This window comes from Saccopteryx leptura, chromosome 5, assembly GCF_036850995.1.
Source record: "Saccopteryx leptura isolate mSacLep1 chromosome 5, mSacLep1_pri_phased_curated, whole genome shotgun sequence".
In the NCBI taxonomy this organism is placed as follows: Eukaryota; Metazoa; Chordata; class Mammalia; order Chiroptera; family Emballonuridae; genus Saccopteryx; species Saccopteryx leptura.
In genome coordinates this window covers 2,782,189-2,806,000 of record NC_089507.1, presented here as the reverse complement: position 1 = coordinate 2,806,000, position 23,812 = coordinate 2,782,189, and the positions used below count along the sequence as shown (strand labels likewise).

The 23,812-nt window shown below is 60.1% G+C and overlaps 1 protein-coding gene across 1 annotated transcript in view; it reads left to right on the top strand.

Annotated features, from left to right (window-relative positions):
* HTRA3 (HtrA serine peptidase 3) overlaps nucleotides 1-21,804 on the top strand; it is a 35,173-nt gene extending 13,369 nt beyond the window's left edge. Inside the window, exons 3-9 of the mRNA XM_066385884.1 lie at nucleotides 3,635-3,857; nucleotides 5,032-5,226; nucleotides 5,860-5,892; nucleotides 7,149-7,263; nucleotides 16,879-16,927; nucleotides 18,697-18,792; nucleotides 20,773-21,804. Coding sequence (XP_066241981.1) covers nucleotides 3,635-3,857; nucleotides 5,032-5,226; nucleotides 5,860-5,892; nucleotides 7,149-7,263; nucleotides 16,879-16,927; nucleotides 18,697-18,792; nucleotides 20,773-20,938 — 877 coding nt within the window. The 3' untranslated portion in view covers nucleotides 20,939-21,804. The remainder of the gene's footprint in view (nucleotides 1-3,634; nucleotides 3,858-5,031; nucleotides 5,227-5,859; nucleotides 5,893-7,148; nucleotides 7,264-16,878; nucleotides 16,928-18,696; nucleotides 18,793-20,772) is intronic.
* Nucleotides 21,805-23,812: the final 2,008 nt, after the last annotated feature.

Here is a 23,812-nt window from a genome sequence, read left to right as displayed (position 1 = left end):
TCCCAGCCCCCCCCATCGGCCACATAGAGCTCTTCCTGAGGTGTGTGACGCCCCCCCTTTCCCAGCCCCCCCCCCATCGGCCAGGGCCCGAGGAGACTCCCATCCAGCACGGGGCGGGGGGGGGCAGTAGAAGCCAGAGCGGCCTTAGTCAGGGTCAGGTGAGCCGCACCCAGACGCCTGGCTGCTGTGTGTCCGTGGGAAGGACGTGCCCCTGTCTGACTCTGATCCCCGCACCTGGGGAGACGGACAGCAACCTCGCACCTTGCACCTCACAGAGCTGCAGGCACTCGGCCGGGGCCCGTGGGCAGCGTCTGGGGTTTTCTTGTCCTTCAGCCCGTTTTGCTGAGTGGCTCCTGCGTGTTGCTATTCCGGTGGAGGGGGCATGTGGTACAAAGATTAGGTAATGAATCGCCGGGATACTCGGCCCCAGCACAGGGTCCCCTGTTCACTAGGAGCCCTGTCACTGGCTGTCACTGCCCCATCTCCAGAGGGCAGGAACTGTGCTCACCACCAACAGGTGCTCCATGGGGGCCAGTGGACAAAGGGCCACGAGCCCGGCCACGTCCTCGACACCTCCCTGGCGCCCCGCCCTGCGGTGGCTGCTCTGCCTGCCTTTCTCAAGCAGCCCTGGTGCGGGCCCACCTCTCGGATGAGAGAGCCAGGCGCCCTTGGGACCCCCCACCCCCGAGAGCCAGGCCCAGGCCGCCCCTCAGTGCTAGTGGACAGTGTGCATGCGCCCTGCCTGCACCCCAATGTGCCCTGCCTGCACCCCAATGTGCCCTGCCTGTACCCCAATGTGCCCTGCCTGCACCCCAATGTGCCCTGCCTGCACCCCAATATGCCCTGCCTGCACCCCAAGGCCCTTCCGCTCTCTTGCCCACGGCATCTTCCCGTGACCCCCCGGGGCAGGCTGCCGGTGCCCATTGCCTGCCCGCGGAAGCAGAGGCCGGCTGGCTCCCCCAGGCTCCCGACCTGCTGAACGCGGGGGGGCGGGTGTGGCCTCCGAGCTGAGCCCGGCCGTCTGCGGCTCTGACCCCTCACTGCCCTTTTGGTGGGGTCCCAGACCCCAAGACCTGTCATTGAGGAAACTACCACTGGACATGCTAAGTGGCACTTGTGCTGAGTCCCTGGCCTGCAGGTGGCTTGGACTGGGGCCACGCCTCGCCAAAGGCCCAGGGCACCAGGCGCTGAGCCAACTAATTGCTGACCGCAGCCCAGCCGGGCAGGCGGCAGTAGGTGTCCATGTCACCCTCAGAGGCTGATGTCCGAGGGGCGGGGGGTGAGGCCCAGGGTGACGAGATCCCAGACACAGATGAGATGGTCATCGAGCAGGGGAAGCCTCCGCTGTAACCCCTGACCCAGACGAGGAGGCCCCTGGGCTGCCGCGTGGCCCCTTCTACGGACAAGAGCCAAATCTTATCCATGTCAGGCCGGGCGCATCCAGGGGCACTTCCAGGGGTGTGGCCCCTGCCCAGGGCACACACCGAGCTGGGTGGCCACATGCGGTCCCTCAGAGAGGCCGAGTACCCAGGATGCCAGCTTCAAATCCCTGCTCTGCCCTTTGCCCGCCTGACCCTGTGGGCCTCAGTTTCCCCACCTGTGAACTGGAGACCTACCTCCCTCATAGGGTTCCTACCAGGAGCTGCGGCCATGGGTCCTGTCCGGCCCAGAGACTCACTTCCCTGGGAACCTCGTAGGGTTCCTACCAGGAGGAGCTGTGGCCATGGGTCCTGTCCGGCCCAGAGACTCACTTCCCTGGGAACCTCGTAGGGTACCTACCAGGAGGAGCCGTGGCCATGGGTCCTGTCCGGCCCAGAGACTCACTTCCCTGGGAACCTCGTAGGGTACCTACCAGGAGCCGTGGCCATGGGTCCTGTCCGGCCCAGAGACTCACTTCCCTGGGAACCTTGTAGGGTACCTACCAGGAGGAGCCGTGGCCATGGGTCCTGTCCGGCCCAGAGACTCACTTCCCTGGGAACCTCGTAGGGTACCTACCAGGAGGAGCCGTGGCCATGGGTCCTGTCCGGCCCAGAGACTCACTTCCCTGGGAACCTCATAGGGTTCCTACCAGAAGGAGCCGTGGCCATGGGTCCTGTCCGGCCCAGAGACTCACTTCCCTGGGAACCTTATAGGGTTCCTACCAGGAGGAGCTGTGGCCATGGGTCCTGTCCGGCCCAGAGACTCACTTCCCTGGGAACCTTATAGGGTTCCTACCAGGAGGAGCTGTGGCCATGGGTCCTGTCCGGCCCAGAGACTCACTTCCCTGGGAACCTTATAGGGTTCCTACCAGGAGGAGCTGTGGCCATGGGTCCTGTCCGGCCCAGAGACTCACTTCCCTGGGAACCTCGTAGGGTACCTACCAGGAGCCGTGGCCATGGGTCCTGTCCGGCCCAGAGACTCACTTCCCTGGGAACCTCGTAGGGTACCTACCAGGAGCCGTGGCCATGGGTCCTGTCCGGCCCAGAGACTCACTTCCCTGGGAACCTTGTAGGGTACCTACCAGAAGGAGCCACGGCCATGGGTCCTGTCCGGCCCAGAGACTCACTTCCCTGGGAAATTCCCACCCTCCTTTCTTGTGCACGGTTTTGGACCCACGTGCTCACTCAAGTCTGCAAAGCCACCTCTCGTCCCAAGTACCTGCTGCCTCCAGGTCTCTGGGGACCCTGGGGGACACTGCCCTGGAGAAGGCCCTGAGCATTCTGCGCCCCATTCTGGGATGGGGCTGTGATGCCTACTCAGGGGGCTCTGGGAGGGCTGGGCATGGTCACCCACCCGTGAATGCTGATCTCAGAGCCCACAGCAGCTGCACTGCCCACGCGGTCCCCGTGACAGAGGCACCCGGTGAGGCCAGGCACTGACTTGTGCCCCTGAGACCCGCTCTGCCACGTCTAGCGCTCCTTGTCCCCTGTGTCCTCAGAAGGACGGCGAGGGTCTGTCATTCACACCGGCTGGCTCTCCATTTGGGGCTTCCGGGCAGCTGGCCGGAGGGCAGGGGCCAGAGGGAGGTGGGAGCACATCCCCCCACCTCGGGGCTCGCCCTCTCTCTGCATAGACAGAGCGGGGACGCTAAAGTTCCTGGGGACCCACTTGTGACCGTCCCAGGGGTGGTTGTGTGCGTGCGATAGTGCATTTTCCCTTCTGCCAGGAACAGCTGTTTGTTGAGCGACTAGCTGCCTCCGGGTGTAATAGGCACCAGGCGCCTCTGCTGAGCTGAACAAATGTTGTTATCCCATTTCTTGGATGGGGAGACTGAGGCTCACTGAGGTTAACGACCTGCCCACGGTCAGGCAGATAAGTGGGGAGTGGACCTGAGATTAGCATCCTGGTCCGTCTGGCTCCGGTGTGGTCAGAGCAGCGAGTGTCTGCAGTGTTATCATGGGGCTGACTTTTACAGCCTCATGTCTCAGAGGTCATTACCCGCTCTTTAGGGCTGTAAAACTGGGCCAGACTTAGTGGCCTGGCCAAGGCCACAGCCAGTAAGTGGCAGAGCCAGGATTTGGACTCGGGTGTGGGAGAGCCCCCCCCCCAAACTCGTGTCCTTCCCCCTACAGGGGCTTCGCTGTCCCTGTGGCAGACCCCTGCTCCCAGTCTCTGGCCCTCAAATGCCCGTTCTGTCCACCCCCCGCCCCCGCAGACACCCGCTGTTCGGCCGCAATGTGCCCCTCTCCAGCGGCTCCGGCTTCATCATGTCGGAGGCCGGCCTGATCGTCACCAACGCCCACGTGGTGACCAGCAGCAACGCCGTCTCCGGCCGGCAGCAGCTCAAGGTGCAGCTGCAGAGCGGTGACACCTACGAGGCCACCATCAAAGACATCGACAAGAAGTCGGACATCGCCACCATCAAGATCCACCCCAAAGTGAGGGCGTGGGCGGAGGGGGTAGGCGGGGCTGGCGGGCGGGGTGGGAGTGGGGGGCCTTGGAGACGCCAGAGCTCAGAGGCTTGGCATCCCGACCTTCCCACGGGCCATTGGAGAAACTGAGGCCAAGGGACCGGCCATCTGTCCCGTCACGGGTCAAGTCAGACGAGAGCGAGGCTGCTGCCTGCTGGCCGCGGTCTCCACCACCCAGGGGTCCTCTAAGGGCCAGGAGCACGGCGTCCCTCCGGGGCCCCTCCTCCGAAGGTGCAGCTGTGCCGTGGGTGTGACGGAGCCTGGTGGGAGCAGTTGGGACATGTGTCCTCTCCCCTGCCTCCACTTTGGCCCCCCAGCTGCTATGGAAAAGGCCTCCTTAAAGAAAAAGTGTCTGAGGTGACATGGCAAACAGTGAAAGGGGGACTGTACCGCGGGGGAAGAAAGACAGAGGCTGGTGTCATTGGCAGTCCAGAGGGTCCGTGGTGTGGGGTCCTGTCCCCTCCGCCCCCAGAGCTACAGTGAGGTCCCTGTCATCTGGGCGTGGACGGCTCCAGGGTCTTCTTTTATTTTTTCACCGTGGGAGTCACTTAGTGGAGATGGGCAGGTGGGGTGTCCCCACCCAGCACAGCTAGGGGAAGTGGGAAGTGGCTTTAAAAACACGGCACGGCTGCACATCCGCAGGGTGAGGGGCACCTTGCATGAAAAAGAACCGATGTTGCGAGTGTCTCCGTGCGCAGGGGGGATGGCCGAGCTAGGTGGGGTCACTTTATCTCTCGGGTCCTCAGTTTCCCCAGGTGTCTACACCAGGAGGTTGGGCGGAGCTGGGTCAAGGATTCCAGCACTGGGGCCCCAGGTCCTCAGCCAGGCCCGGGGACTCCCGTAGATCTTGTGAGTGTGCGCAGCCGTTTGTGTGTGGTGCACTTTCCAAAGCTTCCGGCAGGTGTGCAGAGGACCTGTGACCAACCAGTGGGCCCGACGGCCTCGGAGGCTGGGCCTTGCTGGCCCTCTGTGCATCCTCCCCAAGATGGAGGGGGTGGGCCCCCTGTGGTCGGGGCGGAGCTGAGCCTCCGCTCCATGGACGGCAGCTTGGGTCTCTTCTGGGGGCTGTGGTCCCCACCAAAGGCAGACAGCTGAGCCTCCCCCTGTGTCGTCCCCTTCCCCTCCACCCCTCCACCCCCAGAAAAAGCTCCCGGCACTGCTGCTGGGCAGCTCGGCCGACCTGCGGCCCGGCGAGTTTGTGGTGGCCATCGGCAGCCCCTTCGCCCTGCAGAACACCGTGACCACAGGCATCGTCAGCACGGCCCAGCGCGACGGCAAGGAGCTGGGCCTCCGGGACTCGGACATGGACTACATCCAGACGGACGCCATCATCAACGTGAGTCCCCTTAGCCGTCTTTCACGGGGCTTGTCCCCCCGTCCCCAGATCCCACCACCCCGTCACTTGCCAGAGAGTCCCCGCGGTGCAGGTCTGCCCCCAGAGTTAGAGGGTGCTGCCCCGACTGGGGACAGCCCTTCAGAATGTAGAGGCACAGCCACGCCCTGAATTATCTTAGCCCAAATTGCGTGCCCTGGTCCGCGTTTATTGCGAGCAGTATGTTGGACGGCCCGTGTGCCCTCCTAAAGCGCTTCGCCCAGACGCCCAGCGCCTGCCTCTCCGGGTGAGCTGGAAACGTGCGTCTTGGGCGAGGCTCCGCCTGTCCCGCTCTGCGGCCGCCCCGTGCTGCCCGGCTGGCGAACGGCAGAAACCGCAGAGCCGGCTCTGGAATGAGCCTGGAGGTTTGGGTGAGGGCACTGCCCAGACCCCACCATCGGACGGCTGTCCACTTGGTCTCTGTGGGCCTCCGCGTTCCTACCTGCGAAACGGGGGATGGTGCTGAGGCCTTTCGATGCCTCTGGGGGGTAGAATTTGGCCACGTCCCAGTGCTGGTGGGACGAGGAAGCCTCGGGAATGCTCCGTGTTCGGTTAGAGCGCTGGGCTCCGCTCACGTTGCGTTTTCTCTCCCTGCAGTACGGGAACTCCGGGGGACCGCTGGTGAACCTGGTGAGTGTCCCCCAGGGCAGGCCTCTAGTTTTCTGGGGCTCTGAGCATGGGGGGGGGCACAGCCTCGAGGCGCAGATGGCGGTCAGAAACGCAGCTGGGCTGCAGGCCCAGAGGACGCAACCCAGAGGGCGTGCTTCCCGGGGCCACCGAGTCCCCCAGGAAAGCGGGGTGGCTGCCAGAGGAATAAGGGTCACCCGAGAGCAGCATGGGATCCCCGTGTCTTCACGACGGATGGAGCTTCACCTCAAGAAGCTGTCAGGCTTTCAGCAGGGTCCAGCCTGTCCCGCCGGTGTGGGCAGACTTCAAGCCGGAGGCCAGGAGGCAGTGAGGATGGGCAGACGGGGCCGATGAGAGAACTCCCCTCAGGCCCCCCCACACTGAGAGCTCCTGGGGACCGGGCGGGGCCGTGCGCTCAGGGGACCAGCCCCGTCAGGTGTGCCTTGACCCAAAGTTCTGCCCAGAGGGGGCCCTGGAGGGCTGGCCAGGGTGTCACTCCTGTGATGGGCAGGAGTGCTGGCCCAGGGGTCGGTGTACAAGGCTGCGGGGAGTGTGTAGTCCTAGGAGTGTGTAGTCCTAGGAGTGTGTAGTCCTAGGAGTGTGTAGTCCCTGCTGGCCAGGATGTCACTCCTGTGATGGGCAGGAGCGCTGGCCCAGGGGTCGGTGTACAAGGCTGCGGGGAGTGTGTAGTCCTAGGAGTGTGTAGTCCTAGGAGTGTGTAGTCCTAGGAGTGTGTAGTCCCTGCTGGCCAGGGCAGGGCAGGCCTGAGGCACCGGCCTGGTGGGGGTCCGGGCGGGGTCAGGGTGGGAGGCCAGCTCCAAATGGATGGAGGAACAAGAGAGTGGGAGACACTGCAGAGCTTCCCTGGCCCCCACTTGCCCACCCTGCTTCCAGAAGGAAGGGAGAGAGGAGGCCCTGTCCCCATGGTCCCTTTTACATCCCTCTCTTGGCTCCAGGCCCTCAGAACACTGCCCGGGGGTGTCCGGGTCAGTGGCCACTGCGTGCAAAGGGCAGTCACATTCCCCAACAAGGGAGGAGGGCTCGGGTGTGAGGAGGAGGGTGAGAGAGCTGGCAGTCCCTGGGCCGGACATGAGTCCAAGAGCACCCGTCCCTCCGAGATGACAGCTGCCCCAGGAGCTCCTCCGGCAGGGCCTGACGCCAGGGCCGCACTGGTGCCCTGGACGTGGTGCTCTGCAGCTGAGGGCAGTGGCCGCTTGGGCGCCCAGAGTGATCACCCTCTCTGGTCTCCCCTCACCCAGGATGGCGAGGTCATTGGCATCAACACGCTCAAGGTCGCAGCTGGCATCTCCTTCGCCATCCCCTCGGACCGCATCACGCGCTTCCTCACGGAGTTCCAGGATAAGCACGTGAAAGGTAGAGGGCACCCCAGGGGCTGGCTGAGGCCAGGGACACTGCCAGGGCTCGGGACCCTCAGCTTCCAGTGGGGGCCGACCTGTCCTTCAGTGCTCTGTGTCCTTGCTCAGTCCCACTGGTCCCACGGTCCTGAGACCCTGGGGTAGCTCAGCCTCAGCCTCTCTGATCTTCCTCCGCCTCCTCACTTCATGAGCACATTCACACCCGCCCCTCAGACCAGCTGGAATCTCTGACCCTGCCTCCTACCTCCAACCGCTTGGGTTCCCAGACTCCCCTTGTCTGGGCTGCTCCACAGTTGTCAGAACTTGGCGCTTTCATCCATCCATCCATCCATCCACCCACCTATCCACCCATCCATCATCCATCCACACATCCATCCATCCATCCATCCATCCACCCACCTATCCACCCATCCATCCATCCATCCATCCACCCATCCATCCATCCATCCATCCATCCATCCATCCATCCATCCATCCACCATCCATCACCCATCCATCCATCCATCCACCATCCATCACCCATCCATCCATCCATCCATCCATCCACCATCCATCATCCATCCATCATCCATCCACACATCCATCCATCCATCCATCCACCCACCTATTCACCCATCCATCCATCCATCCACCCATCCATCCATCCATCCATCCATCCACCATCCATCACCCATCCATCCATCCATCCATCCACCATCCATCACCCATCCATCCATCCATCCATCCACCCATCCATCCATCCATCCATCCATCCACCATCCATCACCCATCCATCCACCATCCATCACCCATCCATCCATCCATCCATCCACCCATCCATCCATCCATCCATCCATCCACCATCCATCACCCATCCATCCATCCATCCATCCATCCACCATCCATCACCCATCCATCCATCCATCCATCCATCCACCCATCCATCCATCCATCCATCCATCCACCATCCATCACCCATCCATCCATCCATCCATCCATCCACCATCCATCACCCATCCATCCATCCATCCATCCATCCACCATCCATCCATCCATCCATCCACCATCCATCACCCATCCATCATCCATCCACACATCCATCCACCATCCATCCATCCATCATCCATCCACACATCCATCCATCCATCATCCATCCACACATCCATCCATCCATCCACCCATCCATCATCCATCCACACATCCATCCATCCATCCACCCACCTATTCACCCATCCATCATCCATCCACCCTTCCTACTATCCATCCTCCTGTCCCTAACTACTTCCTCCTTCTGCCCTCTGGCCATGCAGATTTAGGTATGGCACTCTGTACTCCAGGTGAGTGGAGCCCGAGCCCCTGACCCTTGGAAGTCACCTTCCTCTTAGGCTCCATCTCCTCACCCCTCTCTGCACAGGGATGTCCTGCCCACCCTGCCCACTCGTAGATGGCCATGAGCATCTCTCTGGGAGTGGCCTCAATGGGCACAGGTGACTCTCCCTAGTGAGGGCATCCTAAAGTCACTGGTCACAGACGCTGTCCAGAAAAGGGTCACTTTTCTGATCTCAGGAACTTTTCTGATGACCTCCGCCTTCCCACCTTTCTTTTCAGCCCAATTAGCTTCTCCCCCCGCCGTTTTGTCTGCGTGCTCAGCTCCCGGCCGAGCTGGCCTATACCTGACTCAGCCCCGATCCTCACCCCTTCAAATTCCTTCCCTGTCTCCTCCCAGCCCTCCCGCCAGCAGTTCACTGAGAGCAGGGGGCTTCTGCATGCCTACCCCCTCCTGCTCCCCTCCGCCAGCCAAGACCAGTGCCGTGAGGACGGGTCCCACGAAGAGCTGCTGTCGAGGACTCTGTTTGGTCCAGCGGTGTCCCTTATGTGAAGATAGCCTGTTGCCAGGCAGAGCCAGATCTGTTGGTCAGAGGGGCGTCTAACCTCTTGAGCCCTTTCCGCCTGGGCTTCTCAGAAGCTCAGAACGTGGCCCAGGGCTGCGCCTTGGCGGCCCTCTCAGCCTCGGTGCCTTCTCTAACAACTGAGCCTTCCCCGAGTAATCACCTCCTGCTCCGGGAGGGGCCTTTGACTGTGGCCACCTTCCTGGAAGCTGGTGGGACTGCACTTCGCACACAATCGGCTGGGAGGTGACAGGTTCTTTGGAAACGGGGTGACAGCATCCTCTCTCTTCCTGCCTCTCCTCCTCTTCTCTCTCAGACGGGAACCCACCAGGGGCCAGGGTTCACTCCTTTCTTGTACAGGTCACCCCTGTCCACCCCGACCTCAACCCAGGCCCCTAGGAAGCACTCCCCCCCACCCCCAGAGCTGTCCTTTCTGCCAGGACATGTGCACTCCTGGAAGAGCCCAGGAAATCTTAGCTGAATGACCGCATCTAGAATTTAAAATCATCTGGTGTTCCCTTTTGCTTTTTTTTTTTTTTTTTAAATCAAATCATGCAAACCCAGCTAAAGTTCTTTTAAAACAAACCATCTTCTAGCCCTGGCCGGATAGCTTGGTTGGTTAGAGCGTCATCCTAAAGTGTGGACGTTGCACGTTCGATCCCTGGTCAGGACACAGGAACAGCTTGACGTTCCTGTCTCTCTCTCTCTCTCTCTCTCTCAAATTGATAAAATAAACATAAAAAAAAAACCACCTTAAAAAAATAAAACAAACCATCTTTTTATTAAATCACGGAGACCTCAGTTAAGATTCCCCACTTGTTCCCATCTCGGGGTCGGGGTCCAGAAGTCTCGGGGGGCTTTCAGGGTAAAAGGGACCATCCTGCTGGTTTGGGGGCTGCAGCCTTAGGACTAGAGCGCACCCCGAGGGGGTGTTGGCATGAATGGCACCGGTTGGTTAGGGGAGTCCACCCCCACCGTGAACTGTGGGAGACGGCTCCTCAGGGGTCCCCTGCGGCCTGGGGGGCGGACGGCCTCCTTCACCCCCTGGAGGGGCCGGTCTCTGATGGGGGGCACCGGGAAGAAGGGGTCTGGGTGAGCATTCCCGGTCTCATGGTCACAGCAGTCAGAGTCCTGAATGCTTCCCAAGCAGAGGAGGGGGCAGGAGGGGCTGGGAGGGACCTGTGTCTGGAGCCCAGAGGACCCGGCGCTTGGTGGGAGCTCTGCCCGCCTCTCGCCTCTCCCGTGGTCCCCGCTTCAAGGTGTCGGGGGCTTTCCTGTCCTGGAAGCCGAGAGTAGTCGAGGCTCCTCCCCGCCCTGCGGCTGGGGTGCCGCCCCCCAGCTTTCTCATCCTCACAGTGGGTCTAGGTCGAGGCCCCTCCCCGCCCTGCGGCTGGGGTGCCGCCCCCCAGCTTTCTCATCCTCACAGTGGGTCTAGGTCGAGGCCCCTCCCCGCCCTGCGGCTGGGGTGCCGCCCCCCAGCTTTCTCATCTGCACAGCGGGTCTAGGTCGAGGCTCCTCCCCTCAGCTTTCTCATCTGCACAGTGGGTCTAGGTCGAGGCTCCTCCCCGTCCTGCGGCTGGGGTGCCGCCCCCCAGCTTTCTCATCTGCACAGCGGGTCTAGGTCGAGGCTCCTCCCCTCAGCTTTCTCATCTGCACAGCGGGTCTAGGCCGAGGCTCCTCCCCGTCCTGAGGCTGGGGTGCAGCCCCCCAGCTTTCTCATCTGCACAGTGGGTCTAGGCCGAGGCTCCTCCCCTCAGCTTTCTCATCTGCACAGTGGGTCTAGGTTCAGGGGCAACAACAGCACGGAGCTGAGCACCTGCTCGGAGCCGTGGGCCCCACGCGTGCAGTCTCTGACCCTGAGCTTCTGCTCTCGAGGGGGATGGACCCCAGGGCAGAGGGCAGTGATCCCCGGGACCTGGGGGCAGGGAGAGAGGGGGCGCAGGTGAGAGCTTCCATCAGGCTGTGGACGCCGGGGTTCTAAGGGTGCTGGGGCCACGGGAAGGAGGATTTATGCGGTGAGGAGCGGTTGGGTCCGGATCTGTTCCGAGCTTGAGCCCCAGGACCTGCTGGAAGGAGGGGTGGAGGGTGTGTGAGCAGAGCCTCTCCCTCGCTGTTGGTTTTGGTGTTTTACGGACGTGCGAGTCACGGCCTGCACCGCGAACCCCTTTCAAGTGTACACCCCGTGGCCACCAGCGCAGTCACCACGGCGCCCTGCAGCGGTCCCCTCCCTCTTGCTCCCAAACCTTCCAGCCGGACCACCTCCTCCCCCCCTGCTGGTGTCTGTCACCGTCACTGAGGTCCCAGCCTCACCTTGTGTCCAGTGGTTTCATGACACCTTCAGAAAGAAACGGGTCAGGGCTTCCAACTTCTGTCCACCCGTGTCCAGCGTGGCGTGTCACTCAGTGCTTTTCCATTCGAGGTGGGAAGATGCAGGGTTGACAGTCATGTGTCCACTGACCTAGAAATTCGACCAGGCTGCCCGCAGGCCCCCCAGGCCGTGTGTCTGGACAGCCCACCTGTGGGCTGGGCCTGCGGGCAGGGGGCAGGGGGCAGGGAGGGGGTTCTGAACCTGCCCAAGGACTCAAATATGAGGGCGCTGGCCTCCGAGGTGGCCCCGGGCTGCCCTCCCGCCTGCCGGGGCACTGGTCACGCACAAGCACGGGGCACACAGGTTTCTTCCCCTTTCGAAGCATGACCCTGGGGTTAGAGGGAGCTGCCCCGTGGCCAGTCCCGTGCTAGGAGCAGGATAGCCGACCGCAGCCTCCGTCCAGGGTCCTTCCCCTCTCCCCTGAGACCTCATCCAGAGTCACGGGTTTCAGTGCCTTCTCTCAGTGACCCCTCCCCACACATTTATGTCTCCAGCCGGCCCTCTCCCCGAACTCTAGACCCCATGTGGTCGGTCACCTCTGCTCCCTGGGTGCCCTGTTCTCGTCCCCCTTCTCAGTTACGACCTGTCCTTCTGCATTTTCCAACACCTGCACCCAGCGCCCCAGCCCTGGGGGCCTCTCCGTGGGGTCTGTCCCTTCTGGACCTGCCCCAGCACGCAGGCCGGCCACCAGGGCCGCTCACCTGGGGGACTGACTGCCTCCTCTCTGCCTCAAAGCCACGTCCCCTCCCTCGCTGACCCTCCTCCAGCCCCAGGGCTCCTTGTCCAGCCTCTGCTGGACACCCTCCACTTCCCACCTCCCCTGGGTAAACACCACAGCCGCCCTGGTGCACCGGACCTCCCCCTCCCTGGCCTTGTCTCCACAGGGGGTCGTCCATAGTCTCCCCCGGTGAAACACCTGTTCATCTGTGTTGTCGATTAAAAAAAAAAAAATGAGGAATTGTCTGTCTTCTTATGAAGTTTCCAGAGTTCTCTCTGCTCTCTGGGTGGGGGCCCTTTCTCAGATAAACGAATGCAAATATTTTCTCTGGCCTGTGGCTCTTCTCATTCTCTGCACTGCCTCAAAAGGGCAGAAGTTGGGTGAATTCTGCTCAGGTCTGACCTGCTGCCGTGTGAAACGAATTATGTCCCTGGTGTTGTAGCGAGGAGACCTCGGCACACTACCAGTCAGAAAGACACCCCCACCCCATGTTTTCTCCTAGACGTCTTACTCCCGGCGGGGGCGGGGGTAGGGGTGGGGGGAGGGGTGGGGTGTACATTTTGGACGATGATGCATTTTGAATCTCCATTTTTTTTAAATAGTGCAAAGCACGGATCAACGTTCTTGATCGTTTTATTTTTTATTTTCTTTATATATTTTTTACTTTGGAGATTCGGGTGTTCGGCAGCACCGTCTGTCGAGGAGACTGTCCTCTCTGCACGGACTTGCCTTTCAGACGTTGTCCCATATAAGACGTGCCCGTTCTGTCCCCCGGGTCTCCCAGCCCCTCCTCAGGCCGGTACCTCGCTGTCCCGAGCCTGGAACCCGAAGCCAGGCGGGCGGCGGCAGCCCCACCGCGACCTTCCGCAAAGTTGGTTCTGGTTCTGATTCTTTGGTTCCTGTGCGGACTTTAGAATCAGCTGTCTAGTCCCAACCCCCAAAGCTTGCTGATAGTTTGATTTGGGGGTGGTGTTGAGTAAATAGTCGCTTTGGGGCGGGGGGTGGGGGTGGGGGTGGCATTTTGACAATGTTGCGTCTTCTGGCCCGTGAACTCCGACGATCTCTCCGCCACGTCAGTCGTCTTTGGTTTCTCTTGGCCACGCCCTCTCGTTCTCCGCGGACGAGTCCTTCTCCGCGGGCGGGTCTGACACGTCCTCCATCAGCCTCATTCCCGGGTCTTTCAAAAATCTGAGGCTATCGCCCAGGGTCTAGGCGTTCCGATTTCAATTTCTGATTGTTCCTTACTAGAGTAGTAGCCTGCTACCTTGAGGCCTCCTTTGATTCATTCTTGTAGCTTTTTTTGTTTGTTTGTTTTGCAGATTTCATCAACTTTTCCACATCGAGGATTATTCAGCCTGCGGATAAAGACAGTTTATGTCTTCCTGTCCGATCTGAATGCCTGTTTTTCATTTTATTATTATTATTTTTTTTATTGCATGGCCAGGCCCTCCCATAAAACGCTGAGAAACAGTGCTGAGAATGCACATCCCTGCCTCTTCCCTGATCTTAGGGAGGCTCCTTCCGTCTGGGCGTCGTTCGGGATGATGTTGATAAAGGTTTTGCCTAGATTTTTTCTCATCGGGTTGACACCGTTCCCTCTGATTTCTAGTTTTTATTAGGAGTAGATGTTAGATTTTTTTTTTTTTCCGGTCAGATTTTTTTCCCCCCCTGCATCTTTTCGTTCATGTGGAAAATTGCATTGGTTACTCTTTGAATGTCAAACCATCCGTGCCTTCCTGGGATAAACCCCACTGAGTTATGATGTGGTCTCCCTTTCTTAGACGGCTGGGTTTGTTCTGCTGAAGATGTTGTACGAGGCGTTGCAGCATCTCCTTGAGGGACAATGGTCCAGCGTCCTTTCCCAGTTTGGGTCTCGGGATGATGAGGTGGGAGGTGGTTTAGGAACAGCCCCCCTCCCGTGCCTGCCTGTGTCTCCTCTGCCGTCAGCTCCCTGCTGCTCGGAGGCCCCTCTTCCTCGCCAGTCTCCTCCCAGATGGGTGGGGTTTCCCCCGTGCCACACAGGTGTCCCACAGTGTAACTCCAGCTACGTCTCACAAGACCGGCCCGCTGCCTTCAGACGCCAATGAGCAACGCAGGTCCTCACCTGTGCCTCTGACTGGCTGACCAGTGGTACGTCAGGGGTTCCCTGTGACCCCTTCCTGGAGTTTGACCAGTGGTACATCAGGGGTTCCCCGTGACCCCTTCCTGGAGTTTGGCCAGTGGTATGTCAGGGGTTCCCCATGACCCCTTCCTGGAGTTTGGCCAGTGGTACGTCAGGGGTTCCCCGTGACCCCTTCCTGGAGTTTGACCAGTGGTACGTCAGGGGCTCCCCATGACCCCTTCCTGGAGTTTGACTAGTGGTACATCTGGGGTTCCCGGTGACCCCTTCCTGGAGTTTGACCAGTGGTATGTCAGGGGTTCCCCGTGACCCCTTCCTGGAGTTTGACCAGTGGTACATCTGGGGTTCCCGGTGACCCCTTCCTGGAGTTTGACCAGTGGTACGTCAGGGGTTCCCCGTGACCCCTTCCTGGAGTTTGGCCAGTGGTACGTCAGGGGTTCCCCGTGACCCCTTCCTGGAGTTTGACCACTTGCTAGAGCAGCTCACAGAACTCCAGAAAGAGTTTACTTATCAGATCAGCTGTTTACTATTAAAGGCCACAACTGGGGAACAGCGCGGTGGAAGAGAGGCACAGGACAGGCGGGGGTGGGGTGGAGCGTGGAGCGTCCCTGCCCTTCAGCACATGGCCCTCCGGGCACCTTCTGGTCTTCACCAATGAGGAAGCTCTCCGAACCCGCCTCCTGGGGGTTTGTGGAAGCTTCGCTACGTGGGCCGTGGGCCGGGTGGGTTAAATCACTGGCCACCGGTGATTATTTCTCCCTCTTGCCCCCTCTCCCCTCCCCAGAGGTCAGGGGGTGGGTGGGGCTGAAAGTGCCAGCCCTCTAATCACAGGGTTGGTTCCTCTGACAACCAGCCCCCATCCTGAGGGGCTTTCCAAAAGTCACCTCCCTGATGTTAATTCAAAGGGACTTGTGATGAATGACAGAAGCCTGTTCATCCTCCTTGGTCCAGAGGCCGTTCCAGAAGCCGGGTGCAGAAGCTGCCCCTTATCGCTCTGAGCTCTTGGGAAATAAAAAAGTTTTAGGAACCGTGGTCAAAGACCGAACTATACCTTGCTTAGTATAAATCACAGTATCGCAGAAGCAGCCACTCATTTTCAGCTTTCTAGAGGAATTTGTGTTGAGTTGATACTCTTTCTTCTTCAAACATTTGGTAGAATTCTCCTGTGAGATTATTCCGGTCTGGTGTTTCTTTGTGGGAAGATTTTTTTAAAACTATAATTTTAATTTCTTTAATAGCGACAGGGGTAGTCAGATTATTTTTTTATTTCCTCCCCTTGAGCAAGCTTTGGTCATTTGGAAAATTTTAAGTCTGGACATTTTATCTCAGTTGTCAAATTTATTGGTGTCCGGTTGTTCATCATATAGTCTTGTTATCCTCTTCATACCTGTAGAACCTGTAGTGATGTCTCCTGTCTCATTCAATTGATAATTGCACCTGTTCTTTTTTTTCTTCTTCTTCTCATCAGTCTGGCTAAAGGCTTATCAGTTTTATTGATCTCAAAGAATCAGCTTTCGGTTTTCATTTATTTTCCTTATTGTATTTCTGTCTCCTGTCTCATTGATTTCTACTTTTTATTATTTCCCTTCTCCTGCTGATTTTGGGTTTCATTTCATCTTTTTCTAGTTTTTTAAGGTGAAAGCTGAGGTCATCGATTTGAGACTCATTCGTGAGGTCATCTCTTTTCTAATATTCGCACTTTTAATGCTACGATTTCCCTCTAAGTACGGCTTTACCTGCATCCCACAAATTTTGATAGATTGTATTTTTTAATTTTTATTTAATTTAAAATACTGTTTAGTTACCCTCATGGTTCTTCTTCAACTATCGGTTATTTAGAAGTGTGTAATTTAGTTTCTAAGTTATTAGGTCTCTTTCTATTACTGATGTCCAGTTTAATTCCCTTGTGGTCTGAGAGTGTACTTCTATAATATGAAATTTTAAAGATGTACTGAGGTTTGTCCTGTGGTTCAGAATATGTAAATGTTATTTACATATAGTAGGACACCAGCTACATCACAGGTTTGAGCAGCGGGGGAGAGAGAGGTGCCATCTTAAGGGGTTGTGTGTATAATACTCCAACCAGAGGGCCTGGCACACAGTTAGCTTACTGGGCATTGTGGATTAACATTGTTATTTTGGGGAAAGGCAGGGGAGGTGACAAGTTCAGACCTGAGCAAGGCAAGTTTGGGGAGTCTGGGGGAGGGAGCTTGGAGAGGAGCTCTCTGGCCACTGGGTGGTTGGGCAGAGAGCTCAGAGGGAGAGCAGCTGTCAGAGCTGATGTGGTTGGACGGTGCCTGGGGGTGAGGGTGCCACAGAGCCCCTGGATTAAGCTGGTATATCTCCCAGCCTCAAGAGTAGCCCAAGAGGAGAGAGGTGGCCCTGGATGCCTGAGCTCCCGTGAGTCGGGTTGGCTCCAGGCTGGCCCCGGCAGGACGGCTTGTGCTGCGTTCTGCTCCTGTGGGTGAATGTCCACCCTCGCCCACTCCGCTCACTCCTCAGGGTGGTTCTGACCATGTCCTGCTGTGTTCTGTTTCCAGACTGGAAGAAGCGCTTCATTGGCATACGGATGAGGACCATCACACCCAGGCGAGTATCTGAATGACGCCCCTCTCAGCTGCCCCCAGTGTGGTCCCTGACCCTGGCCCACTCCTGTCCTGCCACCTGCGGGAGCTCCAGTGTGTCAGGCACACTCAGGCTTCTGGTCCTTTGCCTGCAATACCTCTCTCCCCTTTGCCCAATGGACTTCATCGACTTCCTCAGGACTTCATCAGGTGCCCTCTCCTCCAGGAAGCCTCCTAGATTTAGTTTCCTGTAGCTACCACTGCTAATTCCTATAAATTCAGCTTGAAACGACAAGAAGTTCGTTTTCTTTCAGTTCTGAAATGCAGAATTCTGAAATCAAGGGATGGGCAGGTCTGTGCTCCCCGGAAGGCTCTAAGGGAGGGTCCTCTCCAGCCTCTCCCAGTGCCTGGGGGTGAGGGTGCCAGTCTGGTGGCTCAGGTGTTTCTTGGATGGCAGCTGCATCCTTGCAATCTCTGCCTCTGACCCCACAGGGCTTCCTTCTCTCCCTGTGTGTCCATTTCCAAATGTCCTTCTTCTTTCTCTTATAAACACAACCGCCATCGGCCCTAGGGCCCACCCACAGACAGGATGACCTCATCTTGAGATCCTCAACCCCTTACATCTGCAAAGAACCTATTCCCAAACAAGGTCATCTTCTGAGTTTCTGGGTGGCCGTGAATTTTGGGGGAACGCTGTTCTTCCTCCACAGGCTTCTCAAGTGGGGGGGGCGGTGCCTCCTCTTAGCATGCATAGCCGTGCTTCCCTCCCCAGTGTCGCACTGGTCCCGTGGTGTTGGAACTCGCCTCTTTGTGCCCCCAGCTCCACCCCACTTTGACCGTGAGCTCCTTGGGAGCGAGGCCTGTGTCCTGCCCATCTCTCTGCTTCACCCCGTTGCAGGTCCACAATAGAGCGGGTGCCTGGAAATCCCAAACAAGTGGAATGAAGGGAGTGCAGGAAAGGAGGGAGACGAGCACGAAGGGGCTTGGGGAGGGAGGCAAACGTCAGGCTCTAGGATCTGAGGGTTAGGGTTAAGGTTAGCGGTTAGAGGGTTAGGGTTAGGGGTTAGGGTTAAAGGTTAGGGGTTAGGGTTAGGGGTTAGGGGTTAGGGTTAGGGTTAGGGTTGGGGGTTAGCAGTTAGGGTTAGGGGTTAGGGCTGCTCTGGGAGCAGGCCCACCTGACCACGCCCTCCCACACGTGCAGGACCAACCACAATTCTTCTTCCTGTTTCAGCAACTGTTACTCTAGGGATCGGATCTGAAGGCCATTCGTCATCCAGACCAGTCTACCCATTTATCTTTCGTCTGTGTTCTTTCTGTCTCTCTTCATCTATCTACCCATCCACCCATCACACTAGCCGTCCAGTCTTCTGTCTGTTCCGCCATTCACCCGCTGGTTGTGCATTCCTCAACCCCTTCCATCTACCCACTGCTGTGCCCTGCCTCCCTCCCTCCCTCCCATCCATCCCTCCATCTGATCACCCATCCTTCTACCTTCCATCCTTTCTGTCTCTCATCCACCTTCACACCCCACCACCTCCCATCTACCCGCCGCCCTCCTTGCTCCACACTTCTAACCACCCGCCTTCTCTAGGTTTTTCTCTTGAGGATGCCGTGAGGAGTGGGGGACACAGACAAGAGCTAGTGACAATCTGGAGCGGTCAATGGCAGGACAGGGCAGGCTGGGGGCCCCCGAGGAGGCTCCTCATTTGGCCGGGGTCGTGAAGGGAGGAGGGGGCAGCTTGGTACCTTCAGAGGCCCCGAGGAAGACCCTTAACGGCGGTCCTGTCTTTTCAGTTTGGTGGAAGAACTCAAGGCCAACAACCCGGACTTCCCGGAGGTCAGCAGTGGGATTTACGTACAAGAAGTGGTTCCAAACTCACCTTCTCAGAGGTAGGCTCCGCTGGAGGAAGTGGGGAGGTGGGTGGGAGGCAGTCAGACATCCTGGGAGGCATGGGGCCCTGGGATGGCCGGCTTCACTGACCTCGAGCTTCCTGGCGAGACGTGATGTGAAGTGGCCAGTGGGACATTCTGGCCTGTCCTGTAAGCCAGGGTCCAGGTGGAAAGACACTGTATCCCTTAGGGCAGTGGTCGGCAAACTCATTAGTCCACAGAGCCAAACATCAACAGTGCAACGATTGAAATTTCTTTTGAGAGCCGAATTCTTTAAACTTAAACTATATAAGTGGGCACATTCCTTATCGAGGTAGCAGCCACACGTGGTATTTTGTGGAAGAGCCTCACTCAAGGGGCCAAAGAGCCACATGTGGCTTGCAAGCCGCAGTTTGCCGACCAGGGCCTTAGGGCACTGCCCATGCCTTTCTGTGGCTTGAATGTTCCCTGTCCTCAGGGGGGAGACAGAGCAGAGGGTCACCACCACCCCCCCCCCCATCCTGGGCTGAGAACCAGCCTGACCCTCGTCAGCCCAGTGCCTGGCCTAGGTCTTTGTTTCCTCATCTGCAAAAGGGACACGCTTCAGCCTCTTCTTTCTACCCCGGGAGACACTGTTACAAGCAACTCTACAGAAAGGTTGAATGTTGCAGCAGCATGAGCTGAGGCAGACGTGCATGGGGGTCGCTCCACACTGGCAGGGAGGGCTCCACACAGGCCCCTGCCCCTCCTCTGGCTGAGGTCTCCATCGGTGACGTCAGCGGGCTGCGTCAGATCAGCCGTTCTACACTGTCATTCCGGGACCTGGAGGCAGTCGGCACTGGGGTCTGGGCTGCTCTGAGGGGCAGGGTTGTGGCGTGGAGCGCAGAGGGGCTGCTCCAGAGTGCACGGGACACGAAGCACAGCGATGAGCACGGGGCAGGCACGTTCCAGCCCGCGGCACGCCTGCAGGAAAATAGTTGCAATATTGATCCACGAACCCAGACCCTGGCTCTCTATTCTGGGGTGCCATGCTCCGCTGAATTCAGCAGGGGTGTTGTTACCGAGAGCGGCCACATGCCGGGCACCCCAAGAGCCGGAGAGGTAAGATTGGTGGTGATGGTGACCGCCGATGACCCCCGAGGCTGCGTCGTGAACTGGGTGTTCCACAGGCCTCCTCTTCGTGACTCCTCACGGCAGCCAGGGAGGTGCAGGATACTGCTCTCACCCCATTTCGCTGGTGGGGAGACTGAGGCTTAGAGGGAGTTACCTCTCCAAGGTCGCAGAGCCAGCACTTGCGGATCTCGGCACCATCGGCCAGGAATCTGACCACTACCCCACACTGCCTGCCTTCCCTCCGGGCGGCGGGGAAGGTCACAGCGAGCCGGGCTCCGAAGGGCGGCCAGCCCAGCCTCTTCCTCGTCTGCCCAAGTCTTAGTAACCGTGGCGGCTTTGGGGTCAGCTCCCTGGCTGCAGACGCAGGCACTGAAGCTCAGCTGGGCAGAGAACCAGGCCGGGGCGGTCCAGCCAGCCAGGCTGCCGCGGAACATGAGCCTGCCCCTTCTGATGTGAGCCTGCCCCTTCTGACGTGAGCCTGCCCCTTTCTGACGTGGGCCTGCCCCTTCTGACGTGAGCCTGCCCCTTCTGACGTGAGCCTGCCCCTTTCTGACGTGAGCCTGCCCCTTCTGACGTGAGCCTGCCCCTTCTGACGTGAGCCTGCCCCCTTCTGACGTGAGCCTGCCCCCTTCTGACGTGAGCCTGCCCCTTCTGACGTGAGCCTGCCCCCTTCTGACGTGAGCCTGCCCCTTCTGACGTAGGGAGGAAGTAGCCATTTCCATCTCTCCCCGGGTGCAAGTGTCACGTGGTCAAGGCACTGACCTCACCCGTTGAAATGGTGTTTCTCAAGCGATATCGTGAGGGCTGTTCAACCCTCTGGGGTGCCCTGCCGGGGGCTCCCAGTCTGGCGGGGAGTGCGTGCTGACCGCGTGTCCCTCCTGTTGGCAGAGGGGGCATCCAAGATGGCGACATCATCGTCAAGGTCAACGGGCGCCCCCTGGCGGACTCGAGCGAGCTGCAGGAGGCCGTGCTGACCGAGTCGCCCCTGCTGCTGGAGGTGCGGCGGGGGAACGACGACCTGCTCTTCAGCATCGCGCCCGAGGTGGTCCTGTGAAGGGGGGCCCCACCTCACGTCACCAAGCGCCGGAGCCTGCGGCCGGAGACCGGTGCCAGCAGAGCCGTCCTGTCGGGAGCCGCTGCCTCCGGCGGGGTCAGGACGAAGGACCGAGGTCGGTCCTCAGCAGAGCCAGCCGTCTCCTCCCCGCCGTCCAGGGACAGAGCCGCGGGCTGGGCATGGCCAGGGTTCCAGATCTCAGCCTCCGGGAGCCTGAGCTCCCGCGTCGTCACGGTGCCTGTGGGGGCAGCCCCACGCCCCCCTCCTACACCCGAGAGCCGCCTTCCCAGTTCCCGGGACCGTGCAGGGTCCGACGCCGGGGAAGACGCCTCTGCAGTCCCCAGAGGTCCTCCCTCTCTCCCTCCTTCCTGCCTTTGCTCCTCATCCCTCTGTCTCTCACCTGCCCACCCGGCCCAACCCTCGCCGACGCGCAACTCAGGGCTCAGCTCCCAAGCCTCCCTGGGCCCCCACCCCCAGGTCCAGGGCTGTCTGCCCTGCCAGCCTGGCGTCCCTGGAGGGCAGGCCGCGTCCGCCCCCTTTAAGAATCAGGCGTGGGGGGCCCTGTCTTGGAGCAGGCGCGAGGGGTGTCTCTGGGCTGCCCAGCAGAGCCCCGTGGCCGGCGGTGACGTCCCCTCCCCTGGTGGGAGAGCCTCGCGTGTCAGACTCTGTCTGGAAGGCCGCTTGTCCTCATGGGGGTGACGGTGGAGCGGCGGGCAGAGGAAGAGGGGACCACCCGGGGGCCCCTGGGGGGGAGGGGGCAGGGTCTGTGAGGACTGGGCCCCGACCTGCCCTGGAGCAGCGGGAGGCCCTTCCTGAGCCGGAGCCACACGGTTCCAGGTGTATCTGTGAGCTTTGCTGTCCAGCCCCACCCCACCCCCACCCCCGCCTTGCTTGTATTGTGTTTCTCTACTGTACGGAAATTAAAGTTTACAAGCACGTGATTCTTAGCCAGCAGGGGCGTTCGAGGCACCCACTGCTGCCAGTCACAGCTCCTCCTGGGACCCAGAGCCGACATCAGTAGGCACGGGGGTCACCCAGCCACTCGAGTCCCTGTCGTCGTGGGCGCGACGCCCCCGGCCTTCCTGTCTCCCCCGTATGGAAGGGACAGAGACCGCTGACCTCCGGGCAGGTGGGCAGAGCGCTTAGCAAGGTGCCTGGCTGACCGCGAGTCCCCACCACGCTGTGCGTGCCTGCGGGTCACAGAGCTCCTCCCACCTCTGCTGTCACCCTCACTGGCACCTCCCAGTGACAGGGAAATGAGTCAGGAAGAGACTAAGCAGGTTGCTGGGGTGGGGGGCGGGGGGTGTACTTCAGAAGTTTGAGCCTGGGATTCAACAGGTTCAGATCCAATGACCCCAACCATGGGGCTACTGTTCGAGAGGGACTCGGACAGTGGCCGTGACAGCAGTCAGCATCCCATGTGGGACGTCGGAGGGACTCAGAGGAGCTCCCTGGAGACTCTGGGTGTGGCCGACTGTGCACACTGCAGCCGACCAGATGGAGGAAATTAGACCAAGAACACCCTTAAAAGGACCAGAAACTGTCGCAAGCAGCTTACTGGAGGTGCCGTGATCTGGGTCTCCACCCAGTTTCGCAATCCCGAGGCGCAGATTCTCACACGGCCTGAGCACCCCTTCCCACGCTGCTGGGGAGGGAGGGGCCGGGCACAGAGGCAGCCCGGTGGGGCACCCACCACCCCCACTGCACGGCCACGGTGCCTGGCCCCCACCTCCCGCCGCCAGTATCTCCAGAAGAGTCCGAGCCCGGCCAGGAGCCCGGCCCGAACCACGTGGAGGGCTGCCCATCTCCTGGCCTGTGCTGATCCCTCCAATCCCACCCAGTGTGGGCTAAACCCAACGGGCTCTGTGCCATTCTGACCACCCCGCCCCTTTGCCCCGCCCACCTCGCACCCACAACGGTGCGGCGCCCCAAGTCCGCCCCACCCCCACCCCGCCTTCGCTCTCAGACCCGCCGGCCGGGCATTCTGCTCCCCACACACGCAGCAGCCCGCAGAGCACGGTCTTTGTGCGTCTCTGGCCTCCTTGTCCAGGTGCCAGAGGCCACGTGGGCCTGCCTGGGGGGGTGGGGATAGGGCAGGGGTCCAGGCAAGGCCAGTGTGGGGCCTGGGCTCCGGAAGGGGGTGAGCTGGGGGCGAGGCGCCTAGAGCCCAGCCGTGAACTTGCCCAGGGCCAGGCCCCTGAGAAAGGTCTGGAGGTCCACTCATGGTCAAGGTCGGCTCCCAGCCGGTTCCTGGCTCACAGAGGGCTGCCCCGTGGCTGTGTGCTCACGGCTCGCCCTGCAGGGCGGCGAGAGGGAGCTGGCAGGGCTTCTTATGGGGGCAACAATCTCATTATGAAGACCCCACTCTCTTCTAACTGCCCCTCCTCCCCGCACCTTCCAAAGGCCCTCGCTCCACACACCATCGGGCTGGGGGTGAGGACTCGCACATGGGTTTGTGGCGAGGGGTTCACAATTCAGTCTGTCACGTGGAGACTGAGGCAAGGAGGAGAGAGAAGCCGGCCGGGGGATGTAACGTGGAGAAGGTGGACTCGGGGCGACCGGAGGTGAAACCCGGAGACCTTCTGAGGAGCCGTGCACCTGAGTCCTGGGAAACCGGCCTGTCCAGGCTGGGAGCCACCCTCTCTCCCTCTCGGGATGCCCAGTGTCCCGGGGGCTGGACAGAACCCTCAGGCCGAGGGGAGAGGCACTCAGGTACCCGAGGCAGTGCCCCGAGCAACCCAGGTCCCTCGCAGCTGCAGGTGGCCTGGGGGGGGGGGCGAGGGCAGGACAGCCGCAGTGCTGCCCAGACCCTGACAGACAGGTGGCCTCGGGGGGGTGGGGGTGGGGGGCAGGACAGCTGCAGCCGCTGCCCAG